General features: G+C 44.9%; 1 protein-coding gene across 10 annotated transcripts in view; it reads right to left on the reverse strand.

Moving 5' to 3' along the window:
• Positions 1-24,803, reverse strand: part of FAM168A (family with sequence similarity 168 member A) — a 251,675-nt gene that overhangs the window by 105,179 nt on the left and 121,693 nt on the right. For all 10 annotated transcript variants that reach the window (XM_061629089.1, XM_061629088.1, XM_061629079.1 and 7 more), the window contains one exon: positions 24,662-24,750. In XM_061629089.1, the coding sequence (XP_061485073.1) occupies positions 24,662-24,731 (70 nt within the window). In that variant the 5' untranslated portion in view covers positions 24,732-24,750. The remainder of the gene's footprint in view (positions 1-24,661; positions 24,751-24,803) is intronic.

Consider the following 24,803-nt stretch of genomic DNA (forward strand, 5'->3'; position numbering starts at 1 on the left):
ATTGGGTCCCCTTTGCAAAGGAATTGTCTTGTGTTACTTGATCTCTGATAGGGGGTTCATTTGCACTCAACTCCGCACTCCCGGGTGTAAGCGAGTTGGGGTTGACAGGATGACTTGCGTGTTGGGTTTGGACCTAACAATTGGGGGCTCGTCCGGGATCCCTTGTGCGGACCCCCTTTTCGCCATTGCACCCCTTAATTTGATAACAGGCGGCATGAGAGAATTTTCTCGGTTATCAATAAAAGTGGGCGGCTTTGACACTTTGGGGATAAAGCACAGTTGAGGAAAAACCCGTTATCAGACGTCATGGGAAATAAAGGGAGTGTGCCGGTAAAGGACAGCCCTTTGGGAATCATGTGTATGCTGTGGCAAGAGGAGGAATTGCCTGTGCGTAGGAGAGGCCTGAAAAAGAGAAAGATGATAGAGCTCTGTGAGGAGGAGTGGCCGCGGATGACTGCAGTGTCGGTGCCGGGTGAATGGTGGCCGAGGGGTGGGTCCTTTGAAACCGCTCCGCTACTGGGAGTGCGGAGACGGATTGGGGATACCCACCCGGATCAATTGGAATTTTGGCTCCTATGGAAAATAGGGTCACAAAAATGGGATAGTCTTACTTTGATGGCAGTGAGAACCTTGTCCATTGAGGAACCCCCTCCTCATTATTTTAATGACGATACGTCAAGCAAAAGAACGGTCTTGAACCGTTCCATAATACCCTCTGCTCCGGATCTGCTCCCAGGTCCCGGGGGCAGAGATCCCAATCCGGAGGAAGGGGCCCTTTCATATGTGTCAGACGATGAGACAGATGAAAAGGGGAAAGAGAAGGGGGCCTCAGGGGGTATGGACACGCGCCAGCGAAAAAAGGAAAAGAAAAGAAAAGAGGCAGAAGCGTTGGAGATGCCTTTGCTTGTACATGATCAGCCGTACGTGGATGGCCACGGGGGTATCCAGCGTACTGAGGTGGTTGAATTAAAGAGTTGGTTGGAATGGGACTTGAAAGAATGGAGTAGAATGGCTGGAACTTTTGGGGAACAGCCAAGGAGAATCAGAGAACTGTTAGGCAGGTTGTTTGAGAGCCACAATCCGACATACTCGGATGTGGAACATTTGTTGAGAAGGGTATGACATGTGAAGAACGTAGCAGGTTGTGGACAATGGAGACTGCATGGGCCGCAGAGGCAGCAGTAAATAGAGCTTGGTCGGACCGAGCACAAACGGCTGCAGCTTGGGCAGCGGGAGACTGGACGCAGCCTCGCCGCGCTCAGCTACAGACCGATGGAGATAGGATTTTGACACATTTGGAGCGGATGTCACAGAAACCCCCCAACCAAGCTAAATTTATGGCAATAAAACAAGAAGCCAGTGAACCTCCCAGAAAATTCTGGTCGCGCTTATTAGAGGGAGCACGTAGCTATACCAATGTGAACCCAGAAAACGTGCTGGATCATCCGACCCTCATTGCCAATTTTGTTCATCAAGCGCAGCCAGCGGTGAGGGAAATTTCAGACCCGGATGGTGGGGGGAGGCTGTGACTGTGATTTTGGAAGTAGCGGATTTTGTGTGGGACAAAGACAAGGAAAAAAGTAGAAAGAAGGAGAAGAAGGAGGATTTTGAAATGCTGGCTCTTGCAATAAGAGGCCAGCCACCAAATAGAGGATTTCGAGGCAGGGGAAGAGGTTTTCCGAGGGGGCCGAGAGCCGGAGACCAGAGAGGAAGGGGACAAATGAGGCAATCATGGCAGGGAGATAGGGCTTGTTTTCAGTGTGGAGATTACTCTCATTTCAGGAAAGACTGTCCGTGGAGGACAGGGAACGCGCAGTACACCCCTAACAACCCTTCTTACCCAGATTTTACAGGCACGAATGCAGAGTTCCCGCCCCCACCTCCACCTGCCGCTCAACAGGCACCGGCTTCATGGGACCAGTACGGCGGGCGCCAAGCGAACCAGCAATGACTAAATGTGGATAGGGAGGGGTTGGGAGTGGGGCTAATAAACCTTATGTCTCTGGCAGGTTTCTTTCTCTCTCTCTCTCTCCCAATCCAAGAACCCAGACTGTCCTTAGATGTGCAGGGGCAGGAGGTGACTTTTTTGGTAGATACTGGAGCCACGTACTCCTTGATAAATGTGGCATCTGATAGTTGGTTAAGTAAAGAAGTGAAAATGACAATGGGGGTAGACGGAAATCCCACACCTATGTGCATAACGTCACCATTGCGAGTAAAATATAATGACAAAGTGTTTAACCATGTTTTTCTTTATTCCGCTTCATGCCCTATTTCTCTAATGGGCCGTGACATGCTATGTAAACTGGAGGCTACCTTAACCTGACATGCTATGTAAACTGGAGGCTACCTTAACCTGCACCCCTGACGGGGTGGGCTTGTTGATGAGTGTATTGGGGGTGCCTGTGGGAACCACAGTTAAACACAAACATTTAGGATACAGCTTACCCAGTAACAATCATCAGTCAGATTCCATGGGACGCAAAGTGGTTTACCGTCATTGATCTAAAAAATGCCTTCTTCAGCATTCCTCTCCACCCAGATTCGCAGCATTTGTTCGGGTTCGAATGGGACCAGCGCTCTTTCGTTTGGACCCGAATTCCTCAGGGATACTGCGATAGTCCCGGGGTGTTTAGCCAGTGTCTACGGGACGACCTCGAGGGGTTCACCCCAAAAGGGGGTTCAGTTCTTGTTTTGTACGTTGATGACATTTTGATTGCGAATGGACACCAGGGGGCGCTGCGAGAAGACGGTAAGGCTTTTCTGTTATACTTACATTCAAGGGGTCATAAAATTGACCCGAAGAAAATTCAATGGCTATCAGAAAAAGTTAAATACTTGGGGTTCATTCTCACACCAGAAGGGCGACAAATGGATCCCGGGCGTGTTTCTACTATACAGAATTGTCCGCTCCAAAGACAAAGAGACAGTTAAGAGGGTTCCTGGGACTGATTGGGTTTTGTAGACCGTGGCTGCCATCCTGTGGAGAATTGAGCAAACCGCTACACGCGCTTACTGCAAGCAAAGCTCCTGATTTGATATAATGGAGCCAGGGCAATGAAAAGGCGTTTGAATTGCTAAAACAGAGTGTAGCCACGTCTATGTCTTTGAAACCGCCGAATTACGGTAAACCCTTTCATTTGTTTGTCCATGAAAGATCGGGGGTAGCTAGCGGGGTGCTGACACAACTGTATGGTCCCAGTCACTTTCCAGTGGCGTTTTATTCATAGCAAATTGACAATGTGGCTCGCGGGACCCCCACATGTACACGCACGCTAACAGCGGCGGCTTTACTCTTGACCAAGGTAAAAGGATTGACCCTCGGTCATTCCACTACTGTCTGGACTTCGCACGCACTTTCAGCTTTATTGCGAAAAGGTACCACGCAAGTGTTTTTAGCGCAGAGACAGCAACAGCTGGAAGCAGAGCTGCTAGAGGATCCTAATGTGCGGTTTGAGCGTTGCGGACTGTTAAACCCAGCCACCCTCCTGCCTGAGTTGCCTCCGCCTTTCCCGGACCATGACTGCATACAAGTTTTGCAATCTACCTTGCAGATCAGACCTGATCTGTCTGATGAACCGCTACCGGAATCAGATGTTATTCTCTTTACGGACGGCAGTTCCTATTACCAGGATGGGGTAAGATACACGGGGTTTGCAATAACAACACAATGGGAAGTAATAGAGGCAGCAGCGCTCCCGGGATGATGGGGAGCACAAGCAGCAGAAATCTACGCCCTGGCCAGAGCATGCCAGTTGTCGGCAGGCAAAAGGGTGACCATCTTCACAGATAGCAGGTATGCTTTCGGGGTCATACATTGTCATATAACACCTGTCCTGGCCCAGCTGCACTGGCTACTAATATGTTTCCGGGCCAGATTCAAAGTGTTGGTTCTTACCTATATAGCCCTTAACGGCATCGGACCGCAATACCTGGCGGAACACCTCTCCCGCTATGTACCTACCCGGTCGCTGCGCTCGACGTCGAAGGCCCTTCTCCGTGTCCCAACGCATAGGGAGGCACGGAGAACGATAACTAGAGCTAGGGCCTTCTCAGTGGTGGCCCCCGAACTATGGAACGCCCTCCCTGATGAGATACGCCTGGCGCCTTCTTTGTTATCTTTTCGGCGCCAGGTAAAGACCTACCTCTTCGCCCAGGCATTTTAAAAATTTTAAAATTTGAATTTAAAATTGAAAATTTTTAATTATGTTTTATTGTGTTTACATCCACTTGTATTTTAACCTGTTTTATTATGCTGTACACCGCCCTGGGAGCTTATTGCTATAGGGCGGTCTAAAAAATGTAATAAAATAAATAAATAAATAAATAAATTTGTGGAAATACAGGGGGTTTACAACTGCTGGGGGCAAACCAATCCAACATCTGGAACTTGTGCAAAAGTTGTTACAAACTATTCTTGAACCTTTACAGCTAGCAGTGGTGCACTGTAAAGCACACACCAAAGAGCAAGATCCTGTGACACTAGGAAATGCCCTGGCAGACCAAACTGCGCGCCAAGCGGCATTGTTTCCTATAAGCATGCCAACTCTGGCGCTGGTAACCACTGCTTTTGTCCCGCCTGTATCTGTTTCAATACCCCCGCAGGAACTGAAGCGATGGACTGAGCTAGGAGCGATCCTGAAGCAGCAGTTATGGACTATGCCCGACGGGCGAGCATGCCTTCCCAGAGCTTTGTACCACACAGCAGCGAAATGGTTTCACGACCATGGGGGTCACTATGGTACACACGCGTTAGTGGATTCGATCACGCGCTTCTGGTATGCTCCCGGAATTCAACCAGTATGTGGTGCAATAGTGAAAGCATGTCACATTTGCCAAGCAAACGGCCCAGCTTTACCAAACAGGGCCCCGCAAGGGGGTAGACCCGTACCGGCTGCACCATTCTTACACATACAAATTGACTTTGTTGATCTCCCTAAAGCAGAAGGAAAGAAACACCTCTTGGTCATGGTATGTCCCTTAACAGCATGGATAGAGGCATTTCCAACCACAAATGCCACCGCCACAACGGTGGCCAAACTACTACTGAAAGAAATAATACCGCGGTTCGGGGTTCCAGAGGTAATAGATTCAGACCGAGGAACACACTTCACAGGACAGATTTTGACAAAAGTTGAAGAAGGTCTGGGAATCAAACATCTATTTCACACTGTTTATCATCCACAATCGTCCGGGGCGACGGAGAGACAGAACCGGGAAATTAAGACTGCCTTGGCTAAGTATACTCAGGAAACAGGTTTAAAGTGGCCTCAGGTACTCCCTCTCGTTCTTTTCCATTTGCGTACCCGCCCTACCCGCGCCTTAGGGCTCTCGCCGTTTGAATTAATGTATGGCAGGCCTCCAACAAAAGGGGGGAGCTTGCCAAATGTGGATGTTTCACTATTGGGGGGGATCACATAACTGTATCCCAGTATCTTTCTCTGCAGAATAGACTTCGCGAATTGTGGAAAACTGCCGGATCCACCAAGATGGTACCCCTTGAGGACCAGGTGCATCCATACTGTCCTGGGGACTTTGTGTGGGCAAAGAAATTCGTGAGGGGCGATTCCTTGCAGCCACGATATACAGGACCGCACCAAGTCCTTTTATCTACACAAGCAGCTGTCTTCCTGGAAGGGCGAAAGTCGTGGATACATCATTCCCACGTAAAACCTGCTGTGGTGGCGGCACCTCCACCCCCCCGGGTCCCAAAGATACGCTTGCAGAGGAACGAAGAAACCGGCCAGTGGCAGGCGGCGCAACTTCCCTTTCAGGACGCAGACATCGAGTAAACATCAACGCAGAGATGCCCTGACAAGGATGGAGGATGTCTGCCTATTTGTGGGTTGCGGGCGTTTTGATTCACCATGCCTGGCCCCTATGTTGCCCCCCAAATGTGAAAATATGCAGTGACAATGACTATTATTATCTGAAAGACTTTGGACGAACAATTCCGAAAACACAGGACTGTCCAGATCCCTTCCTTTACGATGTGGATCAGATAAAGGAAGGGATGGTGAAGGCTGACATTGCGGGACATTTATGCCATAAAGCGGCTGTTATATTGCAACACAATTATACAGGCAGCTGGATAGTACATTGCATCCATGTGGAAATTGAATGGCCCATCAGACTCGCACTTCGGTGCAGACAATATCGCCCTATGCCTAACTATGGTTGTCCCCCTAATGTGGATGTAAACTCCATAAGAACAGAGTATAACATGCTCACTTTTCGGACAATAGATAATAGAATTTCTTTTCAGATCCGGACAACTGAAACACAGAAGTTTTGTGTGGGTATTGGTGTACCATCCTGTTATGCATGGCTGAATGACAAACTAGGGGCTCAGAAACCCTTACAGAAACAGGTACCACAGGCTGCACGTGAAATAAAAACATTAGGCGGGTTTAAACAAAGAAACACTAAAATAGGCGATGCGTGGGACGGAAACACATTTGTTGCCTTGATGGAAGAGACAGCCCCTAAGAAGGGCACTTGTTATGTCTGTGCACACACACCACCACACGGACAGGCTGGAGTCCCCTTGACTGGGGCCCCTTTGCCGTTAAAAGAGTATCTTTCCTTTGCTTCACATTCCAGCTCACAGGAACTAGAAGGGGGGCTGGTTCTAAGCGGGCCCATCGCCAGATCAGTCTGTGTAGGCAGCGGAAGCCAGCCGACGGGAGGGATGATGTGTGATGGCTTGATTTTCTCTACAAACCCGGGTAACTGGACATTCTTAAATGGGACACACAGAGCAGAGGGCTTAACTTGGTTATCTATCTGGCAGCATTTGCTGCGGCTGACTTTTGCAGACCATCATCTGGTGCCTTTCCTTGCGGACTTAGTGGATCACCAAACCCCAGCTGGACTCTGGTGGCTTTGTGGACACTCAGCGGTAAGGAAACTACCAGCATCAGGCTCCTGGACCTGCACTTTAGGAAGGGTGGTACCGGGGCTTCGGGTTTCCCCCACTCTGCCAACTCTGCGCCGTCGTAACAAGAGAGGCACAGAGGAGGCAGTATTGAGAGGTTTTTTTCCAATGTATGGCGCAGCCAAAACATATCAGGAACTCATAGAACTTTCTCAAGCTTTTGAACGTTTTATGAATGATTCGGCTATTTCCTTTTCGGACCTCACAAATGAACAGGGACAAATTAGAACTGTAGTTTTGCAAAACCGGCTCGCCTTGGATTTTTTATTAAGCTCCCACGGGGGGGTCTGTTCGTTAATAGGGAGCGAATGTTGTACCCACATTACGGACAGCAAAGCCGACGTCATCAAACATATTAATGATATCGGAAATATCTATCATGAGGTAGAGCGCATCGGGAATTTTTCCTTGTTTTCCGGGTTCTCTCATTGGTTTTCAGCATGGCCAGACTGGCACAAAATTTTATTTTATGTTGTTATGGTGCTTGCCTTATTGATTTCTGTTTGCTGTTGCTTGCAATGTATTCCAAATTTGATGCAATTGGCCTCAGTCTGTATAAACAAGCTCACACTGTCATTCTCCCGAAAACCGCAACCAACTTACATGGAAATGGCTTTGAGACCGATTTGGCAATCCAAGCAAGGTAATACAGCTACCTGAGAGACTAGTTAGTCTCTCAGGGCTGAAACGGGGGACTGTTGGGATTGAATTTAAACCCCCAGTACCTGTAAAACTATAAGTTCACTTGTCTTACCTAAACCAGCTTGAGCATCATGGGAAATAGAACCAAAGTGGCCTTTATTTGACTTTTGATATAAAATGTCGGTTTATTTCCTGGTGACCTGACCCTTACCTACATTCCAGTGGCTCGCATAATAAAAGCCGGTTTAAGCTGGAAACTTCCCTACTATGCATTTCTTGTATCACATCTATGCCTATAACCTTGCTTATTGTTACAAATGTGCCTCGCATAGAAATGTCAAAAGCTGTTCCGCTGTCCCACAAACCTTGACTTGTAAAACCCTTTGATATGTAAGCAGAGTAATATCATGTCTGTCTCCAGTTTAGGGGGCGCCCGGTTGCAGCTGGGCCTCCCCTCAATAGTTGCCTTTGTCTGCTCCTGCATAGTGCTTATCTCAAGGACATGCGAAGTATGCAGACATAGAGTCTGAGAGATAGTCTTAATGTTTCCACTTTTGTCCTTCCCCTGGTACCCCTTTACCTCCTTACATATGCCCCAAAGCTATAACATGTAGCAATTGCTTCTTTTGTATTTTATGACGTGAACCCGATATTGTAAACTCCGGGGTAAGCCTATATAAACCCTAGGACACCAATAAACGAGGTTCCCATGCTGGCCTGCTTCGGCTTGTAAGTATTGGGTCCCCTTTGCAAAGGAATTGTCTTGTGTTACTTGATCTCTGATAGTGGGTTCATTTGCACTCAACTCCGCACTCCCGGGTGTAAGCGAGTTGGGGTTGACAGGACGACTTGCGTGTTGGGTTTGGACCTAACATATATATATATATATATATATACACACACACACATATATATATATATATATATATACACACACACACATATATATATATATACACACACATATATATATATATATATACACACACACACACACACACACATATATATATATATACACACATATACATATATATACATACATATACATATACATATACATATATATATATATACATATATATATATATATATATATATATATATATAAATCAAGGAAACATTTCATCAACTATCAGGAAAAATCATGAGTGCATTTATTGGTGAATGCTTTATCCAGCTAAATCACTTCTGCTGATTTTTCAAAACATCACTATTTAATTACTATCACCACTCAATGTCAAAGAGAAATATATCAAATTGTGGCTCCTACTAGAAGAGCTAAATGATCTCACAGGATGCCCTGGGGAGCACCTCTGAGTTCATTACGATGAGGTGAGTCCTCCGCCCCTCCTCAAATCCATGGCAATAGAATTAGGTAACAGAATGGCTGATATTCTACAGAGCCTTTGCAGAATGGGAAAGGGGAAATAGAAAATTGGCGCTCTGGGCTCATCCAAACCAGAGCCTATCAGCAGATCAAAAGGCTCCCTACACAAACCTAACATTTTGAATGTTGTTTCAAGTACCAGAAGCAGCAAAAACTAGTTCACAAAAACTAGTGCAGGAGTATATGTATATACGCATTGTGTGCATGCATGCATCAAGTTTAACTTTCTATAACTGCTCACAATGTTTTTTCAAAGCATATTTCCCCCCACGTTTTCCACTGAAGGCTCTCCCTTTAAACAAAGGAACAGAAATAGAATATAGAAAAATACAAAATGGAACCAAATACCAATACACCAAAAACATATCATTGTGGCCTCTAAATTAATTTCCTCTAACATTCTACAGTCTTGGAAAGACAAAGCAAGGACCCCATATCATGGAATGTCAGCCCACTGTACACAGTTGCCCCAACCAACTGCATCCCAGCATCCCAGAGGAAAGCCCTGGGATCCCTTGGAAGAAGACAGGTTAGTAGAAGACTACAGCCTTTGTTTCCAATACATTTCACAAGTAACTCACTTAAGGGATACAAACTATATATACACACATACACACACATACAGTGCCTTGCAAAAGTAATCAGACCCCTGACTAATTCTCTCATATTACAAATGTACAAAGGTACATTGTAATTACATTCTGTACGATACTTTATTTTGAAACACTGACACTCAAAACACTGGTCAACACTAATTTTATTGCCAATGATGTTTGATCAATTTTAGGGTAACTTTGTGTTGCTGATTCCAAATATGGCATCGGTTTTGCTAGATTGGCTCTAATTTTTGAGATAATGCATGCCCCCATTGAAAAACATAACAAATTCAAAAAATTTAATGGTCAGGCATAGCCTACTCACAAATGACATGGAAACTGTCTCAAATCATACAAAAGTAAACACATGAAATACCCAATGGCGTTGTATTCAGTACAATAACATTAAAACAAAGTAAGCTGATTCAGATAATCACAATTAGTGCATAGAAAAACGCTGTGTGTACGATTTTCTTTATTGTGGGGCATCAGGACAATCACGTTGGAGGCTCCAGCAGTAGTCTGCCATCATGTGTCTGTCCCATCTGCCTTGATACCTTTCCTCCATCACCTTTATATCCTGATGGAACCTCTCCCCGTGTTCCTCACTAAAATCACCAAGATTATCCGGAAATCTGTCTAAGTGGCTATGGAGATAGTGTACCTTTATGCTCATATTAGTTCCCAAATGTTTAAAGTTAGCGAGCATGTTTTGCACCAGTTCTTCATAATTGTCTGCTTTGTGGTTACCCAAGAAGTTCTTGACAACTGAGACATAACTGCACCAGGCAGAAGCTTCAACATCATTCATAAATTTAGTGAAATTCAAATCATTGATGAGTTTACGAATTTTAGGACCATCAAAGATTCCTGCTTTTAATTTTTCCATAGTCAGTCTAAGGAACGATCTACAAATGTATTTGAAGCAATCACCATCTTTGTCCAAGGCCTTAACAAATTGCTTCATCAGTCCAAGCTTGATATGGAGTGGTGGGAGAATGATTTTTTCTCTGTCAACCAATGGCTTGTTAATGATGTTCACTGCACCTACAGTCATGTGTTCCCTTGAAGGCCATGTCACTTTTTCCCAATGATCTCGCTTTGCCCTACTATCCCACAAGCAGATGAAACAAGGGTACTTCGTGTATCCACTTTGCTGCCCAAGCAAGAAGTTCACCATCTTTAGATCAACACAAATAGACCACTGGTGCTCATGATAGCAGAGCTTCTGCAAGACCATTTTGATATTTTCATATTCTTCTTTAAGTTTTGTTGAGTGAGCAATTGGAAGAGATGCATAGCGGTTACTATTGTGCAATAAAACACATTTCAAGCTTCTGGTGGAGCTGTCTATAAAAAGCCGCCAATCTTCTGGTCGATATTCCGGTAGTCCCATTTGGAGAAGAAGTCCAGGAATGTTATTGCAGTATACAAGTTCTTCATCTTGGCTGAAGTATGGAAGAAGTCCCTCCTCTCTTGTTCGATAAGCTGTTATGTTAGCTTCCGGCTGTAGACAGTTCTTTTCCATTAGCCTGGATGCTAAAAGTTCAGATGCTTGCTTAGACAGACTGAGGTCTCGTATTAGATCATTGAGTTCTTTTTGGGAGAACTGCTCAGGTGTTGAAAAGCTTTCTTCATATCCACTTCCAGGGCTACCACCTGTGCTACACTCCACGTCCAGCATTTCTTTAACATCTGACAATGGAAGGTCAGGCAGTGAGGTAACACTGGTATGGGAACGTCTTCGCTGTGTGGCACAGGTCGCCTTGCTGAGTCCAAATCAGGATACTCCCACTTATGTTTCTTGTAGCGATTGAAGCCTTTCACATTCACAACACAAAAATAACAATCATCATTTTTCCACTGTCGTAGGCACTCTACACAGGTTTTGCAAACCTTATGGGGAGTCCAAGACTTATCTTGATCTCCAAGCTTCACTCCAAAGTAAGCAAGATATGCTTGTTTTACAAAGTCAGTGATGTTTTTTCTTTGTTTTTGCAGAGTGTATTCGCCACAAATGTAGCAGAATACATTAGGATTGTTTAAGCAGCCTCTTCGTGACGAACTCATACTCCTCTTAAAAAAAAATAAAAATAAACAATATGATATTATATGCAATGGATAAACTTGCAAAACAATGTTCAAGAGTAAAAAGACAGACCAAACCCTGCTGCATATGTCAGCAGCTATAGGTCGTATTGGGGTACAATCATCATTCGAGGGGTATCCATTATCTCAAAAACTAGAGCCAACTTGGCAAAACTAATGTCATTTTTGGATTTAGCACCCCCAAAATACCCTAAAGTCATTCAAACATACTTGGCAACTAAAACAAATTTTTTTGTTGTTGCGCTGTGAAATCAATTATTGTAAGGTGACATTGGTTTTATGTTGGGAAATGTTTGTAAGAAACATAAAAAACTGAAACATGTTGCTTGCATAAGTATTCAGCCCCCCCCCCCACATTAATATTTGGTAGAGCCACTTTTGGCTGCAATAACAGCTTTAAGTCTTTTGGGGTAGGTATGTACCAGCTTTGCACACAGTGTCAGAGGGATTTTGGCCCATTCTTCTTGGCAAATTTGCTCCAGGCCGTTCAGGTTGGTTGGACGTCACTTGTGGACCGCAATTTTCAAAGTGCGCCACAGATTCTTAATGGAATTAAGATCAGGACTTTGACTGGGCCACTGTAGAACATTCACCTTTTTCTTCTTGAGTCACTCCAATGTTGCTTTGGCCTTGTGCTTGGGATCATTGTCCTGCTGAAAAATGAATTTCCTCCTAAGCTTCAGTTTTTTAGTGGACTGAAGCAGGTTCTCTCGCAGTATTTCCCTGTATTTTGCTCCATCCATTCTTCCTTCAATTTTAACAAGATGCCCAGTCCCTGCTGATGAGAAGCATCCCAACAGCATGATGCTGCCACCACCATACTTCACTGTAGGGATGGTGTGTCTTAAGGCATGGGCAGTGTTAGGTTTGCGCCACACGTAGTGCTTTGAGTTTTGACCAGAAAGCTCTATCTTGGTCTCATCTGACCACAAAATCTTTTCCCACATCACAGCTGGGGCACTCTCACGCTTTCTGGCAAACTGCAGACATGCTTTCAGATGATACTTTTTGAGTAACAGCTTCTTGCTTGCCACCCTCCCATACAGGCCAGTGTTATGCAGAGCTCTTGATATGGTTGGCTGATGAACCATTACTCCACTCCCAGCCACTGAACTCTGCAGCTCCTTCAAAGTGATTGTTGGCTTCTCTGTAGCTTCTCTCACAAGTCTCTTCCTCATTCGAGCGCTGAGTTTTGAGGGACAGCCTTTTCTTGGCAGTGCCTGGGTGGTGTGATGCAGCTTCCACTTCCTGATTATTGATCCAACTGTGCTCACTGGATATCCAAACACCTGGATATTATTTTGTACCCTTTTCCTAATATATGCATTTGTATTACATTCTCTCTCACTTCTGTAGAATGCTCTTTGGTCTTCATTTTCCTTCAGATTCACAGCCTGACTAATGATTCTTCAACAGTGGGTTTTTCATCCTGACAATGTGACAGCAACTTTAATGGTTCACAGGTGGAGGCCAATGGTAAGGTAACTGTGTCCTCGACAGAGCAATTTCTTTCATCTGTGTAAAATAAGGTATCATACAGAGCAAAATTACAATGTACCATATATAATTCAGTAATATGAGTGCACTGGTCAGGGGTCTGATTACTTTTGCAAGGCACTGTATATACATACACATATATTTCAGATTGGTAATGCCTGTATATGAAAATCCTTGGGCTATCAGAGAGGATCCTGGGGAGACCACTACCTGATCAGACATGGCTCAGTGTAATCTAAGAGTTGTGTCTAATGCAAAAGTTGCACAAGATATAATATTTTGTGATATTAGTAGGGGTCCTAGGACTCATGTCTTGGATCTTATCCTCCTTCACTGGTCTCTCCAAGTTTATTGCCAACCCAAAGTTAACCCTAATTGTGCAGATTTTAGTCAATTTTGTATCCCATCCTCTGCATAATAGTATTACATGCAACACACTCTTGTTACATTGGATGTCTTGATATAACATCAGTGTTATATGCTATAACTGGCTAACTGCATTAGCTGTTGCCTTCTTATTTTCCACATACCTGAAAATTATCATTGGCTGGGATTCAAATAGTTATTTTTAAACATACCCAAAGACTTAGAATCATAGAATTATAGAATAGTAGAGTTGGAAGGGGCCTGTAAGGCCATCAAGTCCAACCCCCTGCTCAATGCAGGAATCCAAATTAGAGCATTCCCGACAAATGGCTGTCCAGCTGGCTCTTGAATGCCTCCAGTGTCAGAGAGCCCACTACCTCTCTAGGTCGTTGGTTCCATAGTCATATGGCTCTAACAGTTAGGACGTTTTTCCAGATGTTCAATCAAAGCGTGGCTTCCTGCAACTTGAGCCCATTATTCTGTGTCCTGCATTCTGGGATGATCGAGAAGAGATCCTGGCCCTCCTCTGTGTGACAACCTTTCATGTACTTGAAGAATGCTATCATATCTCCCCTCAGTCTTCTCTTCTCCAGGCTAAACATGCCCAGTTTGTTCAGTCTCTCCTCATAGGGCTTTGTTGTCCCCTGATCATCCTTGTTGCTCTCCTCTGAACCTGTTCCAGTTTGTCTGCATCCTTCTTGAAGTGCGGAGACGAGAACTGGATGCAGTACTCAATATAAGGCCTAACCAGTGCTGAATAGAGGAGAACTAATATTTCATGCGATTTGGAAACTATACTTCTGTTAATGCAGCCTAATATAGCATTTGCCTTTTTTGCAGCCACCGCACTGTTGGCTCATATTCAGCTAGTGGTCAACAACAATTCCAAGATCCTTCTCATATGTTGTATTGCTGAGCCAAGTATCCCCCATCTTATAACTGTGCATTTGGTTTCTTTTTCCCAAGTGTAGAACTACGCATTTATCTCTGTTGAATTTCATTCTGTTGTTTTCAGCCCAATGCTCCAGCCTATCAAGGTCCCTCGGAATTTTGTTTCTGTCTTCCACAGTATTAGCTATGCCCCCCAATTTTGTATCATCTGCAAATTTTGTATCATCTGCAAGTTGTTAATAAAAATGCTGAAGAACAGTGGGCCCAGGATCGAGCACTGTGGTACCCCACATTACTTCTGCCCAGTTTGAGAAGGAACCATTGATAAGCACTCCGAGTACGATTCTGGAACCAACTGTGGATCCACCTGGTAGTTGTTCCATCCAACATTTAGCTAGCTTGCTAATCAGAATATGATGGGGCACTTTGTCAAAAGCTTTGCTGATGTCAAGATATATTATGTCCACAGCATTCCCACAGTCTACAAGGGAGGTTACCCGATCAAAAAATGAGATAAGATTCATTTGGCAGGATTTGTTCTTCATAAATCCATGTTGGCTCCTAGTAATCACTGCATTGTTTTCAAGGTGCTTACAGACTGACTACTTTATAATCTGCTCCAGAGTTTTTCCAGGGATTGATGTTAGGCTGACTGGTCTGTAGTTCCCCGGTTCCTCCTTTTTGCCCTTTTTGAGGATAGGGACAACATTAGCTCTCCTGCAGTCATCCGGCACTTCACCCATCCTCCATGATTTTGCAAAGGTAATAGACAGCAGTTCCAAGAGTTCTTCAGCCAGTTCCTTCAATACTCTAGGATGCAGTTTATCAGGCCCTGGAGATTTGAACTCGTTCAAAGTGATTAGGTATTCATCGACCATTTGTCTATCAATCACAAGCTCCAATCATGCCCCTTCTACTTCATGTTTCCTGGAAGCATCATAGACCCTTTTTTGGGAGAAGTCTGAGCCAAAGTAGGAATCGAGCATTTCTGCCTTTTCTTTGACATCTGTTATAATTTTGCCATCCTCATTGAGTAGCTGTGCCACCATTTCTTTTCTCTGTCTTTTACAATAGACGTACCTAAAGAAAGCTTTTTTGTTGTTTTTAGCATCTCTCGCTAACCTCAGCTCATTCTCAGCTGTAGCCTTCCTGACGCCATCCCTACAATTCCGTGATACCTGCCTGTACTCTTCCTTTGTGGCCTGACCTTCTTTCCACTTTCTGTATGTGTCATTTTTTGTTTTCAGGTCATCTCTAAGCTTTTTGTGGAGCCACATTGGCTTCTTCTGCTGTTTTCCCCTTCTTTCCTTGTTGAAATTGCCTGCCATTGTGCTTTTAGAATTTCCTTTTTTAGAAACTCCCACCCATCTTGGACTCCTTTTCTCATTAGGGTCGCTTGCTTGCCATGGAACCGTACTTACAAGTGTTCTGAGTTTATTAAAATCAGCTTTCCTGAAGTCCAAGGTGTGAGTATGGCTAAGCTCAGCTTTTGCTTCTGTTAAAATCTCTAATCCGTCCTCCTGGTAGACAGCATACCTGGCGAGTCCACAGATCTTCTTGGCATACTTGGGTTTTGATCCCACGCAGTCGGGAGTCTCCCACTACTAGTACTCTTCTTTTTGTGGGGCGTGGTTTCATTGCCCCTGCTTGATTGAGCTTCAACCTCTTGATCGTTGTTGCACGGGGTCTCCTGTAATTCTTCCACCACAGGCTGTCCTCCAGTCTCCTCCTCGAGTGGTTGAAAGCAGTTCCATAGTTCCACTGGTGAAGCGTGTCTTCGAGCTCTTCTCCTCCTAACTGTCACCCTTTCCCACGGAGTTTCCTCCACTTCGTTGCTTCTGTCCAAAGCAGTCTCCTCTTCTGCTACCATATGCTGTTGCTCTTTCACCTCCACTTCTCTTTGCTGCTGTTAATTCCAGTGTTCTGTCTAAGAACTCCTCATCTTCTCTTATAGTCCTCAGTGTGGCCAACCGACATTCCAGGCCTCTCACTTTTTCTTCCAACAGTGCCACCAGCACTTGTTGCACATGTACGCCATGTTGTTCTCAAGCAAGAAAACAAACATGGCACACACCTTGCAGGTCACAACTGCATACCCAGTGATTTTTTTCCTTTTTACTTTGAACTTCAGATCCCATATCATATTGTGTATCATGAACAGCTTTTAAAAGTCTCTTTTGTGTCAAAAAGCAGCTTGCTATGGACCACCAGACAGTGTGTTGTAAAAAGCTTCCCTGGGCTTTGCCTCCCTGGGCTCCTACTGGGAGTAAGGGCAGGATATAAATCTAATAAATAAATAAAAGACAAGCACTAAGAACTCTTGGGTGCATGCAACTAATTGTGCAGTTGTCTGGTTCTGTTTTTTTTTTTTTTAAAGTTGTGATGAGCTTACACCGTATTTGAAAAGCACACCTGTAAGTGGAGCACCCTTAGCTATCTGTCATAGTGGGGCTGCACATCGCTTACATGGCTTACATGCAATCAGTTAATAGAAGGCACTTCCTGCCCACAGGGTTACAAACTAAAAAACATGACACACAAGGGGAAAGGGGCAGGAGGGGGAGAGGAAAAAAGCAAGGCACCCATTCTTAAATAGTAGTTCTAATAATGACCAGCTGTCACAGAAACAGTTCTGCGGTAGAAGGTGCCTGGTGGAGCTGGTCTTCCAGCAGAGGTGATGGGATGAGCCCTGCTTTTCATCTCTTCCACTGAGAATGGCTGCTGCCAGTTGACAGTTGAGGGAGAGGAATCCTGGTGGAATTAAATCTCCAGTGCAGATGGGAACTCAGTCTAAGGTGCCACCAAGATTCTTTGTTGTTTCCTTAGTAAAGCTCTTTGCCCCTGTAGCAACCAATGCCATAGAACAAACCTCATATTTTCCTACTGTGCCTTATGAGTGTGAAATTAGCTTTCAATGTAGATGCTATATGCAGCTGCCTGAATGTATACAGCACATTATCACAGCTCCATAAGCCTGCATTCGTGTTTAGAAGGCAACATATTTTAATGCTGTTAAACAGCATTTATCTTCAAGCATATTACAAAGACACACACAAAGAATCAAGCTCGGGCATGACATGAATGCTCGTACTCAGCCTCTCCTGACCTTTTATTCTCTTATAGCAGTTTCCTGATTTTCTGCTGGAATCGTCTGTGTCTGTTCCAATAGATAGTTTTCCTTCCAGAGCCTCTCTTATGCAACTCATATGGATCACCACACATCACATAATTTCTCTCTCTCTCCCCCCTCTCTCCAGGTGCCTTTACGTCTTAAGCTGACCTATCCCATCACCTTCCTTGCGCTAGCCGCTCTTCTCATATTTTAAGACTCTGCATGCCAACTGAAGTTGGTCAAAATGCCCATCTTCCTAACTTGCTACCAAGAAGATTTTTCCGAGGCAGACTCTCACTACTGGCTCCAATGGGCAGCCTGCTCCACGAGCTAGAGGGAGCCCCAGCTGACGAAGCGTCAAGGCCCCAGCTGACAAAGCATCAAGGCGAGTTCGGCAGCAGGGCGAGGAGGCCAGGGCCCCCCACTCTGCCCGTCTGTTCCCTGACCTCAACTAAACCGCAGTCTCCAACCCATTGACGTAATAAACCTTAAACAAAACTATGCAGGTAAGAAGCCAGCAGGGGTGTGGGGGCTTTCCAGTGTTTTGCACCGCCTGCAGCATGTACGACTATCTGCCTGTTGGACAGAAGTCGTGGGTGTGCTCTCGGTGCAATGAGCTCCTGGCTCTCCGGGAACGACTTCATTTCCTTGAGGCCAAGGTGGTGGACCTGGAAAAGCTGAGAGAGGCAGAGAGGTGTGTGGAGGAGGCCTTCAGGGACGTTATAGCTGTGTCCCACTCCAACGATGATAGCTCTCCTGCTATCATGGACAACAATGGTCTCGGGGAAGGAGAGCATCCAGCTGAGGAAGAGGGAAACGATCCCTTAGAAGGGACCCATTCCTTGGGGGATGAGCAGCTATCCTCTCGTGCCGAGGATATATCTCCAGGGGGTGGAGGGATCCTTGTAGTGGGTGATTCGATCATTAGGAACATAGACAGTGGGGTGTGTGATGGGCGTGTAGACTGCAAGGTGTTTTGCCTGCCTGGTGCGAAGGTTGCGGATATCGCCCGTTGTTTAGATAGTTTGGTAGACAGTGCTGGGAAGGAGTCAGTGGTCATGGTGCACGTTGGCACCAACGACATGGGGAAATGCAGCCGTGAGGTCCTGGAAGCAAAATTTAGGTTGCTAGGTAGGATGCTGAAAGCCAGGACCTCCAAGGTGGCTTTCTCTGAAATGCTACCGGTTCCACGCGCAGGACCAGCCAGACAGGCCCAGCTTCGCAGTCTCAATGCGTGGATGAGACGATGGTGTCGGGTGGAAGGGTTCGGATTTGTTAGGCACTGGGGAACATTTTGGGACAAGCCGGGCCTGTACAAAAGGGACGGGCTCCACTTGAACCAGAATGGAACCAGACTGCTGGCACTTAAAATTAAAAATGTAGCAGAGCAGCTTTTAAACTGACTGAGGGGGGAAACCCGACAGGAGCTGAGAAAGGTCCGGTTCGGAATAAACCTCCCCCCTGGGATAAAAACCAAAGAAATGATGAAATTTTAAAAGGGGTAGGCCTAGAAGTAGGCATTGTGAGAGCAGGGGCACAGGATATAAATTCAGAAGAGCAAAATTACCACAGGCCTAACCACAAGTGCCAAAGACACTTGAAGAGAGACACTGCTTACAAGTGCCTGTACACTAATGCTAGGAGCCTCCGAACCAAGATGGGAGAACTGGAGTGCTTGGTCTTAGAGAAGAGCATTGATTTAGTGAGCATAACCGAGACCTGGTGGAATGGAGAAAACCAGTGGGATACGGTTATTCCTGGATATAAACTATATCGGAAGGACAGGGAAGGACGTATTGGTGGCGGAGTCGCTCTATACGTGAAAGAAGGCATTGAATCCAGCAAGCTCGAAACCCCAAAAGAGGCAGACTCCTCCACAGAATCGTTGTGGGTGGTGATACCGTGCCCCAGGAGGGACTTAATACTGGGAACGATCTATCGTCCCCCTGATCAAAATGCTCAGGGAGACCTTGAGATGAGATATGAAATTGAGGAAGCATCCAAACTAGGAAATGTGGTAGTAATGGGTGACTTCAACTACCCGGACATAGACTGGCTGCATATGTGTTCCAGTCATGACAAAGAAGCAAAGTTTCTAGATATTCTAAATGACTATTCCCTAGATCAGTTGGTCATGGAACCGACCAGAGGGACGGCAACCCTGGACTTAATCCTCAGTGGGGACCGGGACCTGGTGCGAGATGTAAGTGTTGTTGAACCGATTGGGAGCAGTGACCACAGTGCTATTAAATTAAACATACATGTAACTGGCCAATTGCCACGAAAATCCAACACGGTCACATTTGACTTCAAAAGAGGAAACTTCACAAAAATGAGGGGATTGGTAAAAAGAAAGCTGAAAAACAAAGTCCAGAGGGTCACATCACTCAAAAATGCTTGGAAGTTGTTTAAAAACACTATCTTAGAAGCTCAACTGGAGTGCATACTGCAGATCAGAAAAGGTACCGCCAGGGCCAAGAAGATGCCAGCATGGTTAACGAGCAAAGTCAAGGAAGCTCTTAGAGGCAAAAAGTCTTCCTTCAGAAAATGGAAGTCTTGTCCAAATGAAGAAAATAAAAAAGAACACAAACTCTGGCAAAAGAAATGCAAGAAGACAATAAGGGATGCTAAAAAAGAATTTGAGCAGCACATTGCTAAGAACATAAAAACCAACAACAAAAAATTCTATAAATACATTCAAAGCAGGAGACCATCTAGGGAGACGATTGGACCCTTGGATGATAAGAGAGTCAAAGGTGTACTAAAGAACGATAAGGAGATTGCAGAGAAGCTAAATGAATTCTTTGCATCTGTCTTCACAGTGGAAGATATAGGGCAGATCCCTGAACCTGAACTAACATTTGCAGGAAGGGATTCTGAGGAACTAAGACAAATAGTGGTAACGAGAGAGGAAGTTCTAAGCTTAATGGACAATATAAAAACTGACAAATCACCGGGCCCGGATGGCATCCACCCGAGAGTTCTCAAAGAACTCAAAGGTGAAATTGCTGATCTGCTAACTAAAATATGTAACTTGTCCCTCGGGTCCTCCTCCGTGCCTGAGGACTGGAAAGTGGCAAATGTAACGCCAATCTTCAAAAAGGGATCCAGAGGGGATCCCGGAAATTACAGGCCAGTTAGCTTAACTTCTGTCCCTGGAAAACTGGTAGAAAGTATGATTAAAGCTAGATTAACTAAGCACATAGAAGAACAAGCCTTGCTGAAGCAGAGCCAGCATGGCTTCTGCAAGGGAAAGTCCTGTCTCAGTAACCTATTAGAATTCTTTGAGAGTGTCAACAAGCATATAGATAGAGGTGATCCAGTGGACCTAGTGTACTTAGACTTTCAAAAAGCGTTTGACAAGGTACCTCACCAAAGGCTTCTGAGGAAGCTTAGCAGTCATGGAATAAGAGGAGAGGTCCTCTTGTGGATAAGGAATTGGTTAAGAAGCAGAAAGCAGAGAGTAGGAATCAACGGACAGTTCTCCCAATGGAGGGCTGTAGAAAGTGGAGTACCTCAAGGATCGGTATTGGGACCTGTACTTTTCAACTTGTTCATTAATGACCTAGAATTAGGAGTGAGCAGTGAAGTGGCCAAGTTTGCTGACGACACTAAATTGTTCAGGGTTGTTAAAACAAAAAGGGATTGCGAAGAGCTCCAAAAAGATCTCTCCAAACTGAGTGAATGGGCGGAAAAATGGCAAATGCAATTCAATATAAACAAGTGTAAAATTATGCATATTGGAGCAAAAAAACTGAATTTCATATATACGCTCATGGGGTCTGAACTGGCGGTGACCGACCAGGAGAGAGACCTCGGGGTTGTGGTGGACAGCACGATGAAAATGTCGACCCAGTGTGCGGCAGCTGTAAAAAAGGCAAATTCCATGCTAGCAATAATTAGGAAAGGTATTGAAAATAAAACAGCCGATATCATCATGCCTTTGTATAAATCTATGGTGCGGCCGCATTTGGAATACTGTGTACAGTTCTGGTCGCCTCATCTCAGAAAGGATATTATAGAGTTGGAAAAGGTTCAGAAGAGGGCAACCAGAATGATCCAGGGGATGGAGCGACTCCCTTACGAGGAAAGGTTGCAGCATTTGGGGCTTTTTAGTTTAGAGAAAAGGCGGGTCAGAGGAGACATGATAGAATTGTATAAAATTATGCATGGCATTGAGAAAGTGGATAGAGAAAAGTTCTTCTCCCTCTCTCATAATACTAGAACTCGTGGACATTCAAAGAAGCTGAATGTTGGAAGATTCAGGACAGACAAAAGGAAGTACTTCTTTACTCAGCGCATAGTTAAACTATGGAATTTGCTCCCACAAGATGCAGTAATGGCCACCAGCTTGGATGGCTTTAAAAGAAGATTAGACAAATTCATGGAGGACAGGGCTATCAATGGCTACTAGCCGTGATGGCTGTGCTCTGCCACCCTAGTCAGAGGCAGCATGCTTCTGAAAACCAGTTGCCGGAAGCCTCAGGAGGGGAGAGTGTTCTTGCACTCGGGTCCTGCTTGCGGGCTTCCCCCAGGCACCTGGTAGGCCACTGTGAGAACAGGATGCTGGACTAGATGGGCCACTGGCCTGATCCAGCAGGCTCTTCTTATGTTCTTATGAACAAAGATACATCCAAACAGAACAACCACTTAGCTCTTTAGCACACATGGAAACTTCTCCCAAGATTTACAGCCTTGTAGTTGTTTTTACAATGGTCTGTTATATTTGGACAACTGCAGTTTCTGGGGAGAACTTTAAAAAGCAATCCCTTGAATAACACATTGCAATCGTCTAACCTGGAAGTTGCTGGAGCACAGGTAATCGTGGCCAAACTCTCTCCATCCAGGTGAAGTTTCAGCTGTCAGCTGATAAACAGCACTTCAAGCCACAGAGGTCACTTGAACCTCTAATGACAGTACTGGACCAATAAGACCCCCAGACCGGAAGTCTGATTTTGGGGGGGAATGCAACATGCACCAAGGCTGAATATCATTCACCTCAGTGGATGAGCCACAGTATCTCTCTCCATCTTTTCTGGACTGAGGCTGCATTCACACTGTACATTTATTCCACTATTCTACTTTAAATAGTCATGACTTCCCCCAAAGTATGCTGGGAACTATCATTTGTGAAGGGTGCTGAGAGTTGTTTGGAGACTCCTAATCCCTTCTGGGAAGAGGAATTGATTGTTAACTCACTCAGGGAATTGTAGTTCTCCAAGGAGAATAGGAGCCTCCTAGCAACTCTTGGCCCTCTTCACAAACCACACTTCCCAGGATTGTTTGGGAGAAGCCTTGAGTATTTAAAGTGGAATAATAGTGGAATAAATGTCTGGTGTGAGTGTGACCAAAGTCTCAGTGTGCTCATTTCATCCTGTCTATTACCACATCCAAGCACTGGGTTCAGGCACCCACATCTTCACCTGTGTGTGATGAAAGAGATAATGCTGGATGTCATCTACACACTGGTGACCCCTCAGACGACATATCTGTGGTCTCCCAGTGGAGATGACCTCTCCCAGTGATTTCATGTTGCTGTTAAACAGCATGGAAGAATAAAATCCTGAGAAACCTCAGCCAAGGGGTCGAGCAATAATCTGCAGGACCACCTTCTGGAAACAGCCATCCAAGTAACAACAGGACTGTTGCCAAGTAATACCTCCCACTGCACCTAGCCTGGACAGCCTATCTAAAAGGACACCATGGCCAAAGGCATCAAAAGCTACTGAAAGGTTTAAGAGAATGAACAGGGTTGCATTTCCCCTATCTTTCTCTCAACAAAGGTAATCCCACAGGGTGACAAAGGCAGGTTTTGTCCCAAAACCTGGCCTGAAACCCAAATGAAACAGATCTAGACAAACCTTTTATGCAAGAGTGACTGGAACTGTCCTGCTACTAAGTCTCATGTTGCTGATAAGGCAGAGTAAAAAAATATACCATGTACTCCAAATCAAGCTGCTGATTCATCAATACATTTGCAGAACATAAAGAACTGGAATGAGGGCATCACAACTCCCAAAAATTACAGGAAAGTCCTGGGTGTTTTTCAGTAAGGAACTCTGATGAGGAAACCTTTACACTTAAAGCAACTTAGAAAGTTAGAGAGATGGGATTGCTACTAAAGCAAGAAAACACGTGCATTAAATACCTCTATTAGGGGCTTTTATACTTTCAGCAGATTTAATTGCTAACATACCTTGTGCAATATTCACAAATTGCATACATCAGTAGCAATTCATGGCAAAGTTTATAACAACCTATGCAATGTTATTTGTGCAGAAGAAGCAGCTTTCAGTGGGGAGAGAAACCATTGGCTTTTGTAACGTGTGCAGGCTGAAGATAAGGGATTAGATCCCATAGAGCAGACACACCAAATGTTAAGCACAAATTGAAGTATCTCTTGAGACCATGCTTGGGGAGAGAAGTCTTATCAAGTAAAAGCGGGTACACCGAAGGTAACTCCAGGGTAATAATTAAATCCCAGAACAACAACAGAAACTTGGCTATACAAACTCGCTTTCTGGAAGGGTTCAGCTCATTCAAATTAACCAGCTAACTGAAGCACACTACAGAATAGTTCTTACTGCATGGTAAACTTGCATCTGGACTATACCACTTCAGACTGCAGACAGGGGCTGCTCTCAGGAACAAATGTTCCTCCGTACAAAGTTTTTTTTAAAAAGTTTGCATAAGGCTAGAAACCATCTCCCTGAATCCGTGGGCAGTACTCAACTAAACTCTTGCACTAATGGAAAGACTTCAGCTAGCACAAGAGGATTTTCCCCCTCCTTCCCCCGTGTATTCTCCTACACCATCCCAAAAACTGCTCTGGGGGGTTTAGGGAACCCCTAGAACAGATTTAGGGGGCACAAAGGGGGAGGAGAATATTCTGTTGCACAAGGAAAAATCCTAATACTGATGGAATGTTCAGTTTAGTGCTACATTGAATATACCCATAGCTTTCTAAATGCAGGGAAGGGTGGGGTTTTTTTGTATGAAGTGACATCTTATAATTAGCCCCCCACCTTCAGTCTGAAATGGTACATCCAGAAAGAGATGCATCACCTGTATGAGAACCAGGCCTCTGAACATAGCGAGTGTCACAGTATAAGCAACCTTACCGGTATAGGCCATGTTCTTCGGGTTTCCATAAGGAGCCCCAGGTTGGACGGGGCTGTAAACAGGATTCATTGTGGAAGACGTGTAAACTCTGAAAGAGAAAGGAAAAATGAATATTGGAAAAGCAGTCCTATTTTCCACCCT

The sequence above is a fragment of the Rhineura floridana genome, chromosome 5 (assembly GCF_030035675.1).
Source record: "Rhineura floridana isolate rRhiFlo1 chromosome 5, rRhiFlo1.hap2, whole genome shotgun sequence".
NCBI lineage: Eukaryota > Metazoa > Chordata > Lepidosauria > Squamata > Rhineuridae > Rhineura > Rhineura floridana.